Genomic DNA, 22,365 nt, shown 5'->3' with positions numbered 1-22,365 from the left:
CTCGTACCACTCCTCAAATGAATGGCACTAACCGTTTCATGTCTTGGGGGATTACTTTGAGGTGGTAATTGCCCCTTTTGTCTTTGAGAACTTGAAGATGCTAGTTGGGTCAATTGAGTTTTCAACATTTTTGTGTGGGCTAGGATGTTGTTGATAGTGATGTCCTTTGCTTGGCTATCTTTTTGCATTTGAGTGAAAAAATCTTGTTGATTCTTTTGCATTTGGAAGACCGCTTTTTGAACATCAAAACCTTGGTCATTTTGTTGATTGTATGGAGTTTGGTTTTGGTAACCTTGGTTTTGGTAGAAAAAGGGTCTTTGGTTTTGGTTTCTCATGGGAGGTGGGGTGTATGTTGGTTGAGGGTTTTGAACATTTTGGCTTTTGTATGAGAGATTTGGGTGGAATTTGGTGTTTTCATTGTAATAATTGGAAAAAGGGGTACCACTCTTGTATGCTTGAAAAGCATTCACTTGTTCATTTGTTCCCCTACATTCACTTTGGTCATGTCCCAAAGTTCCACAATTCTCACATATCCCATTTGGGATTGATGAAGATGCTACCATGGCATTAACATGATTCTTTGGTGATTTTGAGGCTTCTTCAAGTTAAGCCATAGCCTTCTCAAACTTCAAGTTTATGGTATCAATATGAGCACTAAGTTGAGCACCCAATTGAGTAATAGAGTCCACTTCATGCTTTCCTCCTCTAGTAGCCTTGCGGGGTCTACTATATTGTGAGTTATGGACCGCCATTTCCTCAATCTTGTTCCAAGTTTGATTATCGTCAACTTCGGTGAACATACCATTTGATCCCATGTTGAGAATGTTTCTTGAGTCTTCATAAAGACCGTTCCAAAATTGTTGTACCAAGAACCACTCGCTAAGTCCATGATGAGGACAGGAGCGACAAATTACTTTGAACCGCTCCCAAGCTTCATACAGAGATTCTTCATCCCTTTGCTTAAAACCCGTAATTTGAGCTCTTAGCATGTTAGTCTTTTCCGGAGGGTAGAATTTTTTGTAGAAAGCTAGAGCCAACATCTTCTAAGAGTCAATTCCAAGAGTAGCCTTATAAAGGCCTTTCAACTATTGTTTTGCGGTGCCGATTAGAGAAAAAGGAAATAAGACCCATCGAATTTGGTCTTGAGTCACACCGGTTTGTGAAATCGAATCACAATAGTCACAAAAAGTCTCCATGTGAGAGTGAGGGTCTTCACTAGGCATCCCCCCAAATTGGCTTCTTTCGACTAATTGGATAAATGCGGATTTAGCAATGAAATTTCCAGTTAAGTGTTGTGGTGTGGGAGTACCATTGGGTAGGTTCTCCTCTGTTGGTACGGAATGTGATGAAAATTTAGGCATTGTGGGTTGATTTTGTGTTGGATTGGGTGTTGGGTTCTCCTCACCTTCTCTTGCAAAAGGGTTGATGAACTCAATAGTGTTTGGTTGAACAACCTCGCCAATACCTCTCAAAGTACTTCTAGCAAGTCTTCTATTGTTTGTCAAAGTCCTTTCAATTTCGTGATCAATGGGTAACAAGTTACCTTGTGATCTTCTAGACATGCAAAATATCAAACAACTCGAAAATAATTAGAACAAACCTTGAGGAGTTTTACTTACCCAAGGCAAGGAAAGACACAACTAATAACAATCTAAGAAAATCAAATCAAGTTAACACCGTCCCCGGCAACGGCGCCATTTTTGGTCGGATGTTTTCTCACTCGGGAACTTGTCGTTAGGAGCACCTAGACCAAAACAATATTTATAACTTCACAAACAACTCTACTATTAGTAAAGAGGCAAGTAAAGGTCGGATCCCAAGGGACGGGTATTGATGTAGGATTTTTGATTACAAGTAGCGGTGTCTAGGGGTGTCACGATTTGGGGTTGAGATGAGAAGATCACTAAACTAAATAGCAATAAAAGTAAACAAGCAAGATGATTAAAAAGGGATGTAAACAATTGATAAAAGCACTAGGGTGTCATGGGGTCATAGGGGATTCATGGGAATTGATCACACAAACATATTCTCAAATTATAAGTAAGCAATTATTATTGTGATGGATCGAGTTGGTTTATATCTTACAATCCTAGGAAGGTTTGGGTCCCGAGCCGAATCGATTAGATTGTACAACACCTACAAGTCGACTTAATCCTCCCTACTCAACTATATGCATGGTCTAGTGAGACTCGAGTTGGTTTATGTCTTACAAGTCTCATTGAAAAGGTAAGTGATGGGTAAAAAATGCAAGGATTCATAGGCTCGCATTTCATCAAACATAACATGTGCATAAGTTGAGATCACAACAAGCAAGCAAATAAACTATGAAAACATATTAAATTAAGCATGAATCATTCCCCATGTTGGTTTCCCCTAATTATCCATTAACCCTAGTTAAGGAAACTACTCACTCATTATCAAGTTTAACATGTTAACAAGGTTGTCAATCACATTAACAAAGCAAAACATGATGAATAAATAAAGATTATTAACAATAATTAAAAAGGGATTAAGAGGATTATACCTACTAATGATTCCAAAATAAAGCAAAGAATAATAGAAGTACTTGATGATTGATTGGAAGGTTGTCAATCTCCCAATAATAACCCAAATAATCTTCAATTACCCAAAATAAAAGATGAACAAAAGAGAGATTAAGGAAACGAGATTTGTAATAATATTTGATTAGAAGTTGATTACAAGATTAAGAAGAGATTAGAATGATATAAACTACACTAGAGATTGATAAGAAGAACATGATTATCTAATTAGACTAATGGGGTATTTATAGTGGGGATTAGGTACACAAATTAGGGTTTACTAAGGGCTTAAATGACGATTAAGTCCTTGAGGAATCGCTCCTCTCAAAAGAGATGCCGGTCTCATTTTTGCCGGTCTTTCATAAATATGCGCATCTTTCATGGAGCATGAAGAAAGGACGTATGGGACTGCAAGGGAATCCGAGCGTCCAAGGTGTCGGGACGGGCGGATTTCCTGGTGGCTGGACGGGCGGATTGTTGGGCAGGACGAGCGGATTGTGGCGTTGCTGGACGGGCATCCCTTCTGCAAGAACGCTCGGATTCTCCTCCTCTTGGACGGGCGTCTTCTTGGTTGGACGGGCAGATTATGTCACAGCTCCCTTTTCTTCTTTTCTTTTTCCAATAATCCTCCGGGATTTAGTCGGGGATGCAAGGATTTATTCATCATTGCCCATCTACTATAATATGTACAAAGGCCTTCTACTCTTGTCTTCTGTTTGATGCTTGGTCATTAGATTCGATAAATTTAGCTCCATTTTGCCATAAAAATGCAAGGTTTGTACTCCTCTCCTACCAAGGAAACAAAATCTCAAAGAATATGCAAAACAAAGGACTAAAGATAGTAAATGACCCAAATATGCACTAAAAAGCATAGGAACGAGGCTAATTCGGGTACTAAATGTGCTCAAATAATGGTCACATCACCATCCAAGTGCATTAAACTGATTATGGAGTGTGTCACTTCTCCTTCTTATTCCCTTGCATTGAATGGAGAAGTTTTTGGCTTCTTTAAGGGCAGGAGAGGACTTAGATAGGGGGATCCTCCCTCCCCCTGCTATTTACCATTTTCTTGGAGTATCTTAGTAGACTGATGCAACTCTTGCATCAGTTTAAGGGATTCAAGCATCACTCTCTTTGTTCCAGGATTAATCCCACCCACCTCTGCTTTGCCGATGATCTTCTGATGTTTAGCAGAGGTGACATTCAGTCAGTTAATATAATGATTAAGGCTTTTGAAATGTTCTCTGCTGCCTCTGGTTTGAAGATGAGTGCTAGAAAATCTAATTTTTATTACAATGGAATACCTGACTCCATAGTTCATGCAATTGCTCATGCCACAGGTATGCAGAGAGGAGTCTTATCTTTCAGGTATCTTGGGGTGAATATTATTCCTAAGAGACTGGGAGTGTTGGACTGCCAATGCTTGGTTGATAAAATTACTGAAAGAATTTCTAGGCTGGGGGCCAGGAAACTTTCCTATACAAGTAGAGTTGTCCTTATTAAAGCTGTGTTGAGCGCGTTACATAATTATCGGGCTCGCATTTCTATATTGCCCAAAAATGTGTTGGATAAAATTGATGCTATCTGTAAGAAGTTTCTGTGGCATGGTACAGATTTCAAGGGGAGCCCTTTTGTGAACCCCCGCTATAACGCGAAAAATATAACTTATAAATTCAAGCGGAAATTAGGAAATTTTCAAAACTTTTAAAATTTAAGGCGCGGGTTCATTAAAACATAAAACACCAGTAAAGAATGCGGAAATAAAATTTAATTATACAAACATAATAGTCAAGTTGAGGGAAAATATATCCCTCGAATGACAATACAGTAAAAGGATAGTCTAAGCAATCCTAATAAACCAACTACTAGTTCAAGGTGCTCGCTAGCTCACACGTCTAAACCCCACAAATGCATCTTCACAAACCTGTCATTCATGTAAACATGAAAGCCACAGTCAGTGGGGAGTAACTCAAGGTTCTCTCAGCCACAAAATGTCAAAACGAACATAACAAAGAACATGAACAAATAATCATATTAGATAAGTTATGAGTGAATCGACTTATAACTAAACATGGGATCATACGTGTTTAAACCAACAAGGATAAAAGAAATGATGGAATAAACAAATAAGGCATAAGCAATAATAAAATAAAAGGAGAAGAAAGACAAGGAAACAGGCACAACCACTTAGCCATGAGCACGTATTTCAAGGAAATATGACCAAAGTAACCATCCAAATAAAGCAAGACATTTATTACTCTTAGACTATAATTTCCCCGGGTAGGACTACGATAATAATACGGTCCTAGTCTAAATCTGCAGATTCTCGGGTGTACATCCCGATTCGACGTGCGCCAAAGACAAAGACGCACCAAGACTCGACTACTAAGGAGACCGAGTACCCCAATCGCCCGAACAACACGAAAGTGGCGGAAAGACTAAGATAAGACTCACTTGCCGAACAAAGACAAGTGGCCAAAAGCCGTACTTGCGAACAAAGACAAGTAGGCCAAAACCGTACTTGCCGAACAAAGACAAGTAGGTTAAACCCGTGCTTGCGAACAAAGACAAGCGGGGCAAAAATGTATGTCAAGCATATACGATGGTAATATGCCATTTCTACAAGAATACGACTCATTTCAATTAATCATGAGGAATAAATCGCTCGTATTTGAAATACGATAAATAAATGAGAATAACAGAATTAAAGCTCATATTTTAGATAAATGAAGACATTCCATATAATTATGACATGAATAAACAATAAGTTCCACATTTATGATTCATGTGAGAAATATATAAATAAACGACAAATAATGAATTTAAGATAAGGAAATCATGTGACGGAAATTCAAATTAATTAAACACGAACAAAAATAATTCATGGATAAAAATTAACCCAAGCGAGGCTACGGCCTAACCATGACCAGCTCAACCCAGCCACGGCCTGGCGGCACACCGTCTAAGCTAGCCACGGCCTGTGCCAAGACTGGCAGCCTCTGCATAAACATCCAGCAGCATGCAGTACATGCCAAAGAAAGAAAAACGCAGCATAAAGAATCCATCAGACAACACATTATTTTCTCCCTTTGTCACGCCGTCTTAGGACGGTTTCCTAGGCCAAACTAAGACAAATTTCACCCGTACGAAAGACCCAATTCAAACATGTACATATACTTGAGACGGTAGCAAGGAAGTTGGTTCAATTTAACATAAAGAAACCCGTCAAAACAGCCCACGAAAACGGCTTGACAAGGTCCATTTCACAATTTATAAAGTTCATTTGTGACCGTCTTAAGACGAAATTTTAAGAATGGAAAGGGTGAAATTTATCACATATAACCAACCCATTACATACTTGAATATACATATGAGACGGAAATTAACTAATTGTCTCAAAACTCAAAGCGAAAATAGTGCAACCTTTAATTAAATCATAGCCCCATGGAAGTTTATAGTTAATTGGTCCATTACTCGTACAAACCTAGAGCTAAATTCCAAAGTCCCAAACTTAATAATCCATGGTTAATGGCCTCTTGCACTGATCCAATGATCTCACGAGTCTGCCATATCTAATTCCCATACAAAACCGTATAAACCGTGCCCATAACCAACATCTCGAGACGACATATACATTGACATTACGACTCAAGGTACACACTCACCTATACCAGATTGGCCACTACAACACCCCATAACCAGCCCACAAAACAGTCTCTCATCAGCCCATTAAACAGTCTGCTTAAACACGTTAAAACAGTCCCAAAAATGCACAGTAAACCGTCCCACATCAGTCACTCTTACGCCCCAAAAATAGTCCCGAAAGAAACCATTTTATCCGTCCCAAAACTGTCCCGAAGTACCTGCAAAAACTGACTCAAAACAGTCCACTTTCCGTCTTAAAACAGTCCCGAATACTCATCCAAGGCCATTCTAAAGCAGAGTATAACACGCCCCAAACTACTCCATTCTCACGCATAAGACAGTCCGAAAATAAGTCCCGCTAGGATAGACTAGTAAGATGCATAAAAAGATTAAGAGGTGCGAAAATAAATATGGTTAAGAAGTCGTAATCAAACAACCAGACCTTCCTATCAGATCGGCTCGAGTTTTGAAACACACAGTATTTTGATTCCTTATCAAAAATGCAAAATCCTAACTATTATCTCGTCAACAAGGAGTACTAGTGCTACAGATTAGACACAAAATCATTTTGAGAAGCACTTCACTATAAGAATCAAGTATACGGTTCCACTACTAATGACAATAATACTCATGTTCTATACATTTAATGTACTATACCTTCATCCTTGTATCACCCACTCCCTGATTTCAACTATTATTCTTACAGTACCTTTAACCAATACCAATGACGATAATTAGATCCTACCCTAGCTTTGACCCACACAAATGACGGTAACAATCATATTCAATAAATTTAATATGTAACTTCCATCCTTATAGGATCATATCACAGCATGTAAAACAACACATAAGACGAAATTTCGACATTTTTGTCGAGTAACCTATCACCGTTACCTCTTTGCTCTTCAGATTTCCGACTCAAAGCTACTCCGAGTTGTCCGAGTTAATATCTACACACAAAATACACAAAATTAAAAAGGAATTTCGAACTGAAAAAGGGGTGGTTGACCTGAAACGTGAAGAAAGGCAGTCTCTTTCTTACATAGAAGGAAGGAGGATGGAAAGAGGAAGAGTTTGGTGTAAAGTTTATCGAATTTGGTTGAGAATGGAGGCGGGATCTGAGGTTGGAGGTGACGAAAATGGTGTTTGGTTCACTGGTTGTTGTTGCTGATAGATCGAAAGAGGAAAGGAAGAAATGAAAGGGGAAAGTGACGGGGGATGGGGACGGGTACAATAATAATAAAAAAAAGGATTGCATAAATGAGTCGAAAAAGGTAGCTACGAGTTGTCGACTTGTGATTCGTTCGGATTTAACTAGGTTCAAAGGTGAAAAGTGACGGTCTATGCTAGTTGGTAACATGAGACGGAAGTAATATTATTGTTGTCATTGTCATTACTATCCGACTAAAATACGTATTTTCATATAAATTAAGCCTTAAAATATTACTTTTATAAAACTCGAGTTTAAAATAAATTAATTAAATTAAATAATTATAAAATATAAAATAAAATAATTAAACGGTTAAATAAATTTTTAAATGTCAAAATGAGAAATTCGCGGGTGTTAAAATCACCCCATCTTTTAAAAAGTTTCGTCCTCGAAACTTGAAAGTAGAAATGGAAGGTTATAAAAATAAAGCTGGACTTTTTGAAATTGGTAACTAAAATATTAAAACGTTACTCTTGTGAGAATTAAAATTTCCTTCAAAACTTTGAAGTAAAATCTTCCAACAGCACCAGATTTTCGTCAAAGGAACGGAAGTGTTCTCGTTACGTATTCAAAAACATCACATTCCAAATCAAAGATAAGGTCAAAAGGCGAATCATTTGTATAAATCAAAAATCAAAATGCTTTCAAAAACATTTTTGAAGAGTTTTCGAAAGTATAAGTCTCATTCATGGAACGAAATTGTTCTTGTCGTGCACACAAGAACGCTAACTTTCCAAGTCAAAGACAAATTTAAGACAGAAATCATTCGCCGACAAGCGTAGAACAAGTTATTAAACGTCTCTAATAACGAGTTCTAACCTTCTATCAACGTTAAAACCAAAGGAAAAGTAATCCACTCAATTTTTCTTTTGCAAAAGCCAAAATGGAATTAAAGGTTTCACTTTTAAACTCAAAAGAGGGGTCAAGTTTGCGGAAAGATAACATCAAACCTTGACAAAGAAAGCATAAATAGATCAAAGTTAACAGAAATTGGATAAAATTTAAATAAATCTCAGGTTTAGCAACTCAAGACCATGATAAAGAAGTCTATGCATAAAGAACAAATAGGAAACTAAATCAAATTTTAATTTTCAAACTTTTAAAAATAGGTAAGGATTTGCAAAAGTAACATAAACTTTTAACAACGAATCAAAAATGGTAGCTTGAAATGTTTAGGAATTGTACGAAATGAAAGAACTTCGGTATCATAAAAAAAAAAAAAAAAAAAAAACAAAGGATGCTAAGAGAGTCCAAACTTAACTAACAAAAGAACTAGGATGAACTTCCTAGGGCAAGATTCGAAATGAGGTTAACAAGGATGTCAAAGATAGAGTTTCACAGGTTACGAGTATCAAACTTAAAGGAGGAGCATGATGAAGCGAGGAAGAGAGGTATGAACGGTAGCGCTTATGGTCAAAGAAGAAAGGAAATGAGACAACAAGGAAGTGGCAGGTACTCAAACCTCAAACACAACATCAACCTAGGCAGGTCCGAAAACTTCCTAACAACAAAATTCATAACCACATCACTCCCGAGGACCTCCTCAAAACACTCATGTTACTTCATCCTAAATCATCCCATGAAACAACGTATTTCACTACACTTGTGATTCGACAGTGCCCAAATATTAAATGTCCACCCAACGACCTTCACAAAACAAGATCAAAGCTACTAACTAATGTCAAATATGAATTTCTCAAAATGGTACAACTCTTAATCAAAATCCCAATTCAAAAGTTCTTTTGCACAATCTATTACCCCAAAGAGGTCTTGTTATACTCTTGAAACCTAAAGCATAGATGGTGACATTCTCCAAATCACAAGACAACCACTAAGACATCTAACTCATCTCAGCTCAACCTCTATAATCACATCCCAAGAACCCTGGTAATCCTCATTACCACAAAGTGGATACCCAAATGAGATTTCAAAACTAGCAACAACTCACAACATGGTTCTTAAGTAATTGTTACAGCACTCACAAAAATATACCGACTATGCTAACCTCGAGCTCAACTCACTTTCAAGTATAAACAACAAGGCCAAGTTCCATAACCTAAGTAACATATACAACTCACACTTTACACAAGGGGTTCCACCAATCAATCACGCTCACTTTATCAAGGAACTAGGTATAAAAATTACTAAGTATATCTCATCACACTACCTAAGTCTTTCTAACATCAGAGCCTCTCAAAACCACGAACAAACTCCACAAAGCCAGATTATCCAACCATGGCTAACATTCCACAAAAGAGAGAGAACTATCAAAAGGCGTTAAAGGAGGATTAGCAAGGATCAAAGGACAAGTTAGGAGTACCAGAGTAGCTTTTAAGCAAAATAGAAGAAAGTTTAGAAGAAGGATAAGCACCCAGAGATAAAGATTAAGGCAAGATACACAAAGAATGAGAAACATCTTCGAGGAGGTAGAACCGTCCTTCAAAGTGGAACAAATCTTCAATCCTCAGCAATATGCACCAAATCTTGATCTTCATGTAGGTAAGCTCACGGTCATTGATCCAAGGACACAACAATCATTAAATGACAATCAACAAACATGTTAGAACCTAACAAAGAGCAAACACACTACAAACTAACACCTTAGGTCCTTAAGTCTACCCATCTCTCATTCATTATTCAAGGTCAAGTTCAAATTACTTTTGGGGTACACGTGTGTGCGTCGGGAGCAACATAGGCTTTGATACCAACTGTGAACCCCCGCTATAACGCGGAAAATATAACTTATAAATTCAAGCGGAAATTAGGAAATTTTCAAAACTTTTAAAATTTAAGGCGCGGGTTCATTAAAACATAAAACACCAGTAAAGAATGCGGAAATAAAATTTAATTATACAAACATAATAGTCAAGGTGAGGGAAAATATATCCCTCGAATGACAATACAGTAAAAGGTGAGTATAAGCAATCCTAATAAACCAACAACTAGTCCAAGGTGCTCGCTAGCTCACACGTCTAAACCCCACAAATGCATCTTCACAAACCTGTCATTCATGTAAACATGAAAGCCACAGTCAGTGGGGAGTAACTCAAGGTTCTCTCAGCCACAAAATGTCAAAACGAACATAACAAAGAACATGAACAAATAATCATATTAGATAAGTTATGAGTGAATCGACTTATAACTAAACATGGGATCATACGTGTTTAAACCAACAAGGATAAAAGAAATGATGGAATAAACAAATAAGGCATAAGCAACAATAAAATAAAAGGAGAAGAAAGACAAGGAAACAGGCACGACCACTTAGCCATGAGCACGTATTTCAAGGAGATATGACCAAAGTAACCATCCAAATAATGCAAGGCATTTATTACTCTTAGACTATAATTTCCCCGGGTAGGACTACGATAATAATACGGTCCTAGTCTAAATCTGCAGATTCTCGGGTGTACATCCCGATTCGACGTGTGCCAGCACAGCACGCACCCAAGACTCGACTATTAAGAAGACCGAGTACCCCAATCGCGAACAAAGACGAAAGTGGCGGAAAGACTAAGATAAGACTCACTTGCCGGAACAAAGACAAGTGGCCAAAAGCCGTACTTGCCAGAACAGCACAAGTAGGCCAAAACCGTACTTGCCAGAACAGCACAAGTAGGTCAAACCCGTGCTTGCCAGAATAGCACAAGCAGGGCAAAAATGTATGTCAAGCATATACGATGGTAATATGCCATTTCTACAAGAATACGACTCATTTCAATTAATCATGAGGAATAAATCGCTCGTATTTGAAATACGATAAATAAATGAGAATAACATAATTAAAGCTCATATTTTAGATAAATGAAGACATTCCATATAATTATGACATGAATAAACAATAAGTTCCACATTTATGATTCATGTGAGAAATATATAAATAAACGACAAATAATGAATTTAAGATAAGGAAATCATGTGACGAAAATTCAAATTAATTAAACACGAACAAAAATAATTCACGAATAAAAATTAACCCAACCGAGGCTACGACCTAACCATGACCAGCTCAACCCAGCCACGGCCTGGCGGCACGCCGTCTAAGCTAGCCACGGCCTGTGCTAAGACTGACAGCCTCTGCATAAACACCCAGCAGCATGCAGTACATGCCAAAGAAAGAAAAACGCAGCATACAGAGTCCATCAGACAACACATTATTTTCTCCCTTTGTCACGCCATCTTAGGACGGTTTCCTAGGCCAAACTAAGACAAATTTCACCCGTACGAAAGACCCAATTCAAACATGTACATATACTTGAGACGGTAGCAAGGAAGTTGGTTCAATTTAACATAAAGAAACCCGTCAAAACAGCCCGCGAAAACTGCTTAACAAGGTCCATTTCACAATTTATAAAGTTCATTTGTGACCGTCTTAAGACGAAATTTTAAGCATGGAAAGGGTGAAATTTATCACATCTAACCAACCCATTACATACTTGAATATACATATGAGACGGAAATTAACTAATTGTCTCAAAACTCAAAGCGAAAATAGTGCAACCTTTAATTAAATCATAGCTCCATGGAAGTTTATAGCTAATTGGTCCATTACTCGTACAAACCTAGAGCTAAATTCCAAAGTCCCAAACTTAATAATCCATGGTTAATGGCCTCTTGCACTGATCCAATGATCTCACGAGTCTGTCATATCTAATTCCCATACAAAACCGTATAGACCGTGCCCATAACCAACATCTCGAGATGACATATACATTGACATTACGACTCAAGGTACACACTCACCTACACCTGATTGGCCACTACAACACCCCATAACCAGCCCACAAAACAGTCTCTCATCAGCCCATTAAACAGTCTGCTTAAACACGTTAAAATAGTCCCAAAAATGCACAGTAAAACGTCCTACATCAGTCACTCTTACGCCCCGAAAATAGTCCCGAAAGAAACCATTTTATCCGACCCAAAACTGTCCCGAAGTACCTGCAAAAACTGACTCAAAACAGTCCACTTTCCGTCTTAAAACAGTCCCAAATACTCATCCAAGGCCGTTCTAAAGCAGAGTATAACACGCCCCAAACTACTCCATTCTCACGCATAAGACAGTCCGAAAATGAGTCGCGCTAGGATAGACTAGTAAGATGCATAAAAAGATTAAGAGGTGCGAAAATAAATATGGTTAAGAAGTCGTAATCAAACAACCAGACCTTCCTATCAGATCGGCTCGAGTTTTGAAACACACAGTATTTTGATTCCTTATCAAAAATACAAAATCCTAACTATTATCTCGTCAACAAGGAGTACTAGTGCTATAGATCAGACACAAAATCATTTTGATAAGCACTTCACTATAAGAATCAAGTATACGGTTCCACTACTAATGACAATAATACTCATGTTCTATACATTTAATGTACTATACCTTCATCCTTGTATCACCCACTCCCTGATTTCAACTATTATTCTTACAGTACCTTTAACCAATACCAATGACGATAATTAGATCCTACCCTAGCTTTGACCCACACAAATGACGGTAACAATCATATTCTATAAATTTAATATGTAACTTCCATCCTTATAGGATCATATCATAGCATGTAAAACAACACATAAGACGAAATTTCGACATTTTTGTCGAGTAACCTATCACCGTTACCTCTTTGCTCTTCACATTTCCGACTCAAAGCTACTCCGAGTTGTCCGAGTTAATATCTACACACAAAATACACAAAATTAAAAAGGAATTTCGAACTGAAAAAGGGGCGGCTGACCTGAAACGTGAAGAAAGTCAGTCTCTTTCTTTCATAGAAGGAAAGAGGACGGAAAGAGGAAGAGTTTGGTGTAAAGTTTATCGAATTTGGTTGAGAATGGAGGCGGGATCTGAGGTTGGAGGTGACGAAAATGGTGTTTGGTTCACTGGTTGTTGTTGCTGATAGATCGAAAGAGGAAAGGAAGAAATGAAAGGGGAAAGTGACGGGGGATGGGGACGGGTACAATAATAATAAAAAAAAGGATTGTATAAATGAGTCGAAAAAGGTAGCTACGAGTTGTCGACTTGTGATTCGTTCGGATTTAACTAGGTTCAAAGGTGAAAAGTGACGGTCTATGCTAGTTGGTAACATGAGACGGAAGTAATATTATTGTTGTCATTGTCATTACTATCCGACTAAAATACGTATTTTCATATAAATTAAGCCTTAAAATATTACTTTTATAAAACTCGAGTTTAAAATAAATTAATTAAATTAAATAATTATAAAATATAAAATAAAATAATTAAACGGTTAAATAAATTTTTAAATGTCAAAATGAGAAATTCGCGGGTGTTACACCTTTACTGGTGGCTTGGAGTCAAGTGTGCAAGCCCAAGAAGAAGGGAGGACTTGGATTAAAAAACTTACAGCAATAGAACATAGCTTCCCTTGGGAAGTATGTCTGGTGGATTGAACAGAAGACTGATCACCTTTGGGTGTAGTGGATTCATGCCATTTATATGAAAGATCAAGTGTGGCATCACTATGAGCCTTCTAGTGGAGCAAGCTGGGCCTGGCGAAGAATTTGTGGAGTTAAGAATAGTCTCAAACCTTTACTGTATGATGAGAAGTGGAGGAGTATAGATGAAGAATATACTGTTAGCATGGGTTATCAATGGTTGGAGAAGGAAACAGTGGATGTGTCATGGTATCCTTGGATTAATAATAGGATCATGGCTCCCAAGCATGGTTTCTTGATGTGACTAGTTGTTCAGCACCGTTTGCTTACTCAGGATAGGATGATGAAGATGGGGTTCTTTCAGCACAACTGCTGCTGGTTGTGTGGACAAGAGGAGGAGTGCCATGATCATTTCTTCTTCTCTTGTGACTACAGCAGACAATGTCTATCTCTATTTGAGAATTGGATGCAGATCCCCATTCCAGTGCAAGGAGTGGTAGAGTGGTGGCTCAGTTATAGGAATCGGTCTCTGCTGAAATGTGATAGGAAGTAATAGTCAATGTTGTCAGGATCGAGATCCTACTTTGGATCGAAGAGGGGTGGTAGGATCGGATCGCGGGGATCGAATCGTTGCAAGTGTCGTAAGATCCTACAAATAGCTTGGATAAACAAGTTTATGTAAACTATTTGGTATAATTTGATATAATGAAATATTTAATGGCATAATCAAGGAATAGGTGTCGAGTTGAGAGTATTATGTTGTTACCCATCGATCCTACACGATCATGTACGATCCTATCCGATCCTACCATCGATCCTACACGATCCTGTACGATCCTATAAAATAGATCCTACCACCAAAATGATCCTACGGATTGTAATGAATTTGAGGATTCGAAATGTGATAGGAAGTAATAGTAGAGTCAAAATGTGGTTAGAACAATTATGTAGAGGTGTAATTAACTAAGGGCTATCTCCCTAGTGAATCAACTGTTTGGGTTATGATTAATATACTACTTACATTTTCCCGAGAAATGGCAACTACCCTAGTTCCATTCATGCAAATTTCTGAACTTATTCTTGCTAGTTGTCATACGATAATGCCAAATATCATGACGAAATGCACAAATTTGTATCAAATACTCATGATGTGGTAATTGGCAAGAATGCAATGTCAATGTCATAGATATTCAGAAAGGAATATGTTGGAGTCACACGACAAACTTCCTAGATCTTTACTTATTTGGGGTTTGTATCTATTTTAGTGTCTAACACCTTCTCTTTCGAGCCTAATACTATCCTTAACAATTAAGATAGGTACTTACTTCTTATTGCTCCCACCGACTTCAAGAATTTCTACTTAATGAAGACTTATCTTCATATAAATTCCTAGTTAATCCTTCACAAGGGTTAACTCTATTGTGGTGTTTGGTTAATCAAAATTTCTAACAAATTAATTTACCAATTTAACATTGTCATGTTCTTAATTACTTAAGTTCTTAATGACAAGTGTTTAGTTTGAGCAATAAGACTTTTGAACCGTGGATGCATAGATGATATTATCAAAACATATTTTGACTAATCATTACTTCTATCTTCACAAGAAATCATACATAGGTATGTTAGGAATTTAAGATGCTAATCTTATATAACATAGGACAACTCCTATGACATTCTATGGAATAGAACGATTTCTATGGAACTAGTCCATGCCCTATTTAAACGGTTCATTTGAGGATTTAGAAAGAGATTCTATTTGTCGTTAGTAATAGTGGTTCAGCGGAGACTCGTGTTACAATCGAATTGATATTGTATATTAATACGAGAAATGATAAAGAACAACATAAAACAACGAAATAGTCGGAAAAGGAACATTCATCGTTAATATAAGAAAACATTTTAGCATGTTTTAACAATTATATAATGACCTCCACCCAATTATATAAATGATTCCGAGATCCATCTTTACACAAACATGGGCATGGGAAACTGATATATCCCATACTTGCATAAATTTGGTGAATTAACTCTTTAATTGATTCTACCTTGGAACTCTCGGTCGATGAATTTCATAAATTTCATCTCTAGCCCCGGAACATAAGACTAGTCTTTATATCCCATTGAGTCCAACCAAATTTCGCGTGTAATAACGTTTTATTACCCCCACTTACCCAATGAAAAATGAAAGTACCCCGGGAAACCGAATCTACCCCAAATGTCAAATGGATTCATGGGTCCTACTATTTGGAAAGGCTAATCTCAATTTTAAATATGTGAGAGGTCTTGTCGATTTATTATCTATCACTTTTATGTGAAATATATTAGTGAACTAACGATAATTATAATCGACACGGTCGAAAAGACGATATATATATAAAAATGCATGTGATGTTAATGGCGATTTGGTAATGCATGCAACATATAAAGACAAATGCAAAGCAATAAATAAATTTCCTAGTATGGACTTTCCTAAAATAGAAAATCTAATAATCTATTACAAATTCGGAAACCAACTCCTTTGGTCCCTAGAATCTTCAAATAGCACGCTTCCCAAGGACTCCGTCTTGATCGGAACGCCTTCCCGATTGGCACCGTCTTGAAGGAACTCCAAAATTACAAATATAAAAAAATACATAGCTATTCCTATTATACATTTGTAATATGAAAAACTAGTAAAAATAAGAGTGATACGAGATCACAATTAATTACAACCGAATCGGTAATCCCTTACATTACGGGTAATACCGATTAAAACTAAGGCCATACTAAGATAAAATTACATAATTCAAAATTATATAAATAAAATATGACATTCCTCAATGAAATAAGCAGCATTATAATATGTATCTAACATGCCAAGTTATGTGCCAAATCGCTCTATTTAAACCTTACATCGTATATAATCCGGTTTTATGGAAATGTGTGATAATAACTTATTAAAATCACAAATCAATACTTAAATCAAATTTAAGCCCAAGTTAATTATCCTAACCTTCTTATGACTCAAAAATTAGTCTTCACTAAACATTTGACAATAATCCAACTTGGTTTTGTATTATTGTTTATTAAACTTCTCTTAATCATAAAAATTATGAAATAATTCCCAATAAATCATAAAAATTTGAAAAATTTCGAAATCACAATTTTCTAAATTCCGGAATATTACCAAGATTCCAAAAACTCAATAAAATTTGCCCAAAAAATAATTATAATTTACTTCATTAATAAATCGTATAAATCATAACTTTTACCATTTAATCCAAATTAAACATAAAAATTATGGAAAAAATCAGAATCAAAATTTTAAAAATTCTTAAATAATTTCCAGAACCTGTAAATGGAAAAATTTCAACCAAAATTTTTGAATTAATTTTTATAACTAATAAAGTTGCCCTTTTATCTATTTTATCACATAAAAATCAATAAACATACCAAATCAATCAAAATTAATCATGCAACTTTAGATCTAATGTCCATATCATATATACAACATTAGGGAAAAATTTTACGCCATAAAATTCATTTTAGCTATTTTTGCTAAAAATAATCACTATTTATATCATTTTAACCATTAAAATTATAAATCATGCATAATAAATAACATTTATCTCAAATTTTATATAAAATCTGTAAAATATGTATGTGACATCATATTAAAATTTCATAGCCTGTTTCAAAGTTTAACTATTTTTAGTCATTTAACCACCATTTATACCATTTTTATCACATAAAAATCATAAAACATGCAAAACTAATCACAATGATCTGAAATTTTACATACAATATGCAAAATATTCATGTGAGGTCATACTAAAAAAATCATGGCCAGTAGTGAAGTTTAACTATTTTAGTAAATAAAAGTTCATTTTACTCATTAAAATGTAATTATTTCACTAAAAATCATTAAAATAAGCAATAATCATCCATAAATCATCAAAATGACCTAAATATATTTTAGGACTAGGATAAATAATATGCAAAATAATTTTGTGGCTTTATCACATAAATCACAAAATTTCTAGTTTTAATTAAATTACATTTAACTGGGAAAAACCAAACCGATTATGTATGCACGACCTATGCTCTGATACAACTTAAAAGGATTAATTAGTCCTCTAATTAAACTCATTTAATTGATGATCTAAATTACTCTTTGATTTAGTTATTAGATCTAGTGCATGCATAACAAAATTAACAAGGTTAGAAGAAAACGATTTTCTTACATTGATAATGGACGAAATATGGGCACTAGGTTAGAACACCTTCCTAACCTAGATCTTGAGCTTAAACATATTAGGATGATCATCCAAAATCTTCAAGTATTCATAGTGGAATACCTCCTCTTAGTTGCACCAAGACTATCCCTCAATACTAATATTATTACTAACTATATAATAATATTAATTACCTTAAATATTGATTCTAATACTATTTATATTATTACCATAGTAATCTTATGTGAATATTAGAATTTATGAACAAATTTTATGCATAAAACAATTTTTATGTAGAGAGAAAGAGAGGTTTTGAGCATGAGTATAATCATGCAAAATGAGTACAATTCTCTAGTTGGTATATGGAGGGGGCAACCGGTCTTTAGAGCATGGGTTAGTCAAATTTTTCTTTCCAATTTTGCCTTTTGTTCTTCACAAGAAAATCTAGGTGTGTAAGGGCTAGTAGTAGGTGTCATTATAATATTTAGAGCATCTTATGCAAAGATAAGACAAAAACCCCTAAAACACCCAACATTTCGGTCCACCCCATTATAAAATGGATTCCATTTTACAAAATAGCTTTTGTCATTTGTCACACATGACATGCTACACATAACATGTCATGAGTCATATTAATGCATATTTAAAAATGAAATACCATTACTTTATCAAATAAATTACAAATAACAAATTAAATGGTAATTCAAAATTACATATATGTAAAATGGGTCATTTTGAATTTAGTCAATATAATCTAAAATATTTTGTAATTATAACTAACTAACAATTCTTATCTCAAATATTTCATAAACATTAATCAATTTTAGTAATGTAACATTTTAATTACTAAGTTGAATCTTATTTAATCATATTACAATAACATTTTATTTACTAAGTTCAATTTATTCAATTTAAGGATTTAATCAATCTGTATCGTCGTACAATCGATTAACTTTACGATTGAGGGAATCATCCTTTAGGCGTGACCTTAAGGGATCAACTGACCACCACCGTCAAACGACAGTAATGTCAAACTCTAGTTAGCCAATCATTACCGATTAATGTTGATCAGTTGACTATATATATTGAATCATCCCTTACGTATTCTTATCATGAGTTTCAATAATGTGATTGCACCATTGTTGAGGACACATATTCCAACAATGGGTACGTCAGGGAGTGTCATGGTACCGGTACGATGATTGCATATTCGAGTCTCATTCACATAATTATTATGTCATATATCTTTGCTTATCGAGTCATGTCTTATGTTTATGTATTGAAACTGACGTTTGCGTGTCTGCGTAAATGTCACCTATTTTTGGGGTGGCCTGTGTCGATCCAAATGATATTTCCGATCATATGGGGAGTAGTTGTTCACATGTTAGCTTTGGTTGCATGCAGGAGAAGGGACGAGCTGTGATGACATTCGAGTCGAGCATAGTTGATTAGATTAGTGTAGTAGTCATGAGTTGTGTTCTTTCATTTATTCTTTCATGGTTATATAATTGACTAAATACTTTATTTATGATAATTGTTTCTTAATTGCAACTTCGATTTCACCACCCCGGGAAATCGTGATGGTAACACCTCCCAATTACCTTGGACGGGTAAGTAGAGGGTGTTGCAAAGTGGTATCACAACCAGGTTTTGGAACCTAAACAAATGAACCAAAAGGAACCTAGGTGTGTCTAATAAAACGAACCCGACATGAGTACAATAGAAGTTCGGTTTTGGATTACTGGGCGCCCTCATATAAAAAAAAGTGCCTATTGCCTCGGTTGGTCACTACGTGGGTGTTTACAAGTAAGGGTGAACAATATAGACAATGTTGTGTGATTATATGAATGATATGGTTGTTAATAGACTCTTGCATGTTATGAGTTTTACATGTGTATGGTAAGATATGGAAAATTTGATGAGTAGATTTACATGTCGTGACACCTTTTTGAAAGATGATAATTCCCTTCTTTTGATTCATACTGTGTATTTATCTAATGCTTGATAGTGCTACCGCTAGTATATAATTTGCGATTATTTTGGTAGATTAAGTGTGAGTATGAACGTATTAGATAAGAAACAGCGTTCTTGATGTCGCATGAGCTAACTCGGGACGAGTCACCGATAGACGGTGGACTCCGGAACCTCGTACTGTCTTGCAGGATATCCATCGATAAGGCTTTATTTAGAATTTGGACCCAATGGAATCACTTGACCGAGTACGAGTACCAACTCGACCGAGTATAAATCAGTTGACCGAGTGGACCCAATTCCAGAAGGTAATACATTCTGGAAAAACCGGTCACTCGACCGAGTGAGACTTCCACTCGACCGAGTAGAGTCGTACTCGACCGAGTACACTCGGCACTCGACCGAGTGAGTTCACACGGGTTGGGCTACTCGACTAAAAGCCCTTATCTCCTCCATTTTTCATTCTTATCTTCATACCTTTATATCTTCATCTCTCTCCTCACCAAAATTCCCCAAAAACCTCCATTGTTGTTCAATTTTGCTTGGGATTCATTTCATTACTCCACTTTTCTCACCTAGTTCCATTAATTTGTCAAGGTAAGCTTTTTCATCTTCTTCCATCTTTTCCCTAATTTGAGTTTTCTTTAGATCTACTCTTGAATCATTTGAGTTTTGTTAATTAGTTGTATATTTTACTTAATTCATGATACTAGTTAGCTTTTACACCATTATTGTTGATAAAAAAAATAAAATTTTTGTGATGAAATTTTGTTCACCATTGATGAATTCGAAAATGGTGTTCCTGATGAGTATAAGCATGCTCCACCTATTGCATGGGAGCATTGCTGCTTGCCCTGTGACAAAGGTGGTTTAGGCATCTTGAACTGCCATGTGAGGAACATTGCTGTCCTGGGGAAGTATTCTTGGTGGATTGCTAAGAAGAAGGACAGTTTGTGGGTAAAATGGGTACACAATATTTATATAAAACAGAGTGACTGGTGGCAGTATAGTCCTTCTAGTAATGCTAGTTGGACATGGAGGCAAATTTGCAAAGTAAAGGAGAAATTGAAAGTGGGTTTCCTGACTGGCGCTTGGCAAAGTAGCTATTATGTTCACCATGTCTATCACTGGCTGCTAGGTGCTCACCAGAAGAAGGAGTGGCTTCCTTTTGTCTGGAATAGAGTTAGTCTACCCAAGTTTAATTTCAGCTCTTGGATCTTTGTTCATCAAAGATTTCTCACGCAAGATCGATTACATAAGTTTGGGATTTCGTCTACTGGGTTGTGTTTCCTGTGTGGGTTGCAGGATGAGAAGCACTCTCATCTATTCTTTGATTGCTCTTACAGTCAGATTTGTATGAAGCTGTTGCAGGCTTGGTTGAAGATCACTTGGCAGGGTAATGTGGTACAATGGGTTCTATAATGGAGGTGCAAATCTCTGCTGAAAAAACAGATTGTAATGGCGGCTATCAGTGGCCTGATTTATAGGATTTGGGATAGTAGGAACAAGAGTAGAGTGAACTTGTATGTGCCTCATCCTTGTATAATGATTAAAGATATTAAATTTGTAATGAGGGTGCGGGTACAAAAGATAGAGCTTAGTAAGGTCAAGTGTCAAAGTTGGCTAGACCAACTTGGTTTGCTAGGCTAGTAGTGTTGATGACCTGAGGGTCATGTATGGTGATGTACTTGATCATGATTATTAATGTTAATTCACATTTCACCAAAAAAAGAAAAAGAAAATGGTGTTCTTGAGTCAATAATGGCATTTTGGTGCGTGTTGTTGTGTCTAATTAGACAACAAAGGCTTAACCTTTGTTGTTATGTATAGATCTTGTTTAATATGTGAAAATTTCGTCTCAAAACTTCGTCTTAAAATTTTGAAATATAGGTATGTCATGCTCAAATTTTGATTTTTCATGAGCAAAACTTGGTTTATTTGCCTTATAAAACTAGTATCTTGGTTGATAATGTAGTATGTGGTTCCAAAATGAAACCAATTTCGTCTTAAATGCTTGGGTGAAATTTTCCAACTTCTCTTAAAACTCCCATGAACAATGTATTTTATGTCTCAAGGATAATTTTACTATGTTGTGGGAATATGAATTTTATAGTTGTTCTTATCCCATGGAATGAAATTAAGGAAAATTTTGTCTCAAATTCTTGAAAATCCGACACTAACCGTGTCGAAATTTTAATTTTATGCTCACTACTTGTGTTGTTGCTTACTCATGACTTCTCAAACTTCAAACCCATGATGCTTGAAGTAACCTTACATTTAAAGTTTATCCGAATCAAGGACTTTAAAATGGAAAAAGAAGCATTTCACTTGCCCGGATTTCTTTTAAATTTTATCAAACTAATTCTCATTTTATCGAGTTTAACAAGTTAAG

The 22,365-nt window shown here is 36.0% G+C and overlaps 1 protein-coding gene and 1 non-coding gene across 2 annotated transcripts; both read left to right on the top strand.

Moving 5' to 3' along the window:
* Positions 1 to 882: 882 nt before the first annotated feature.
* Positions 883 to 989, top strand: LOC141634808 (small nucleolar RNA R71). Its single transcript, XR_012539529.1, has one exon. It is a non-coding gene; the product is annotated as a small nucleolar RNA R71 (small nucleolar RNA).
* A 2,641-nt stretch (positions 990 to 3,630) lies between these two features.
* Positions 3,631 to 21,395, top strand: LOC141629072 (uncharacterized). Its single transcript, XM_074442137.1, has 3 exons — positions 3,631 to 4,147; positions 20,839 to 21,155; positions 21,279 to 21,395. Exons 1-3 carry the CDS (start codon positions 3,631 to 3,633, stop codon positions 21,393 to 21,395), a joined length of 951 nt encoding a protein of 316 aa, XP_074298238.1.
* Positions 21,396 to 22,365: the final 970 nt, after the last annotated feature.

The sequence above is a fragment of the Silene latifolia genome, chromosome Y (genome assembly GCF_048544455.1).
Source record: "Silene latifolia isolate original U9 population chromosome Y, ASM4854445v1, whole genome shotgun sequence".
NCBI classification, from domain to species: domain Eukaryota; kingdom Viridiplantae; phylum Streptophyta; class Magnoliopsida; order Caryophyllales; family Caryophyllaceae; genus Silene; species Silene latifolia.
The sequence above is the reverse complement of the archived record's forward strand: the minus strand, read 5'-3'. Positions and strand labels throughout refer to the sequence as shown.

Coding starts and splice junctions, on each gene's coding strand:
- LOC141629072 (XM_074442137.1), top strand. CDS start 3,631: ATGCAACTCTTGCATCAGTTTAAGGGATTCAAGCATCACTCTCTTTGT. Junction 4,148..20,838: donor TAAGAAGTTTCTGTGGCATG/GTACAGATTTCA, acceptor CCTGTGACAAAG/GTGGTTTAGGCATCTTGAAC. Junction 21,156..21,278: donor TTCCTTTTGTCTGGAATAGA/GTTAGTCTACCC, acceptor TGTGGGTTGCAG/GATGAGAAGCACTCTCATCT.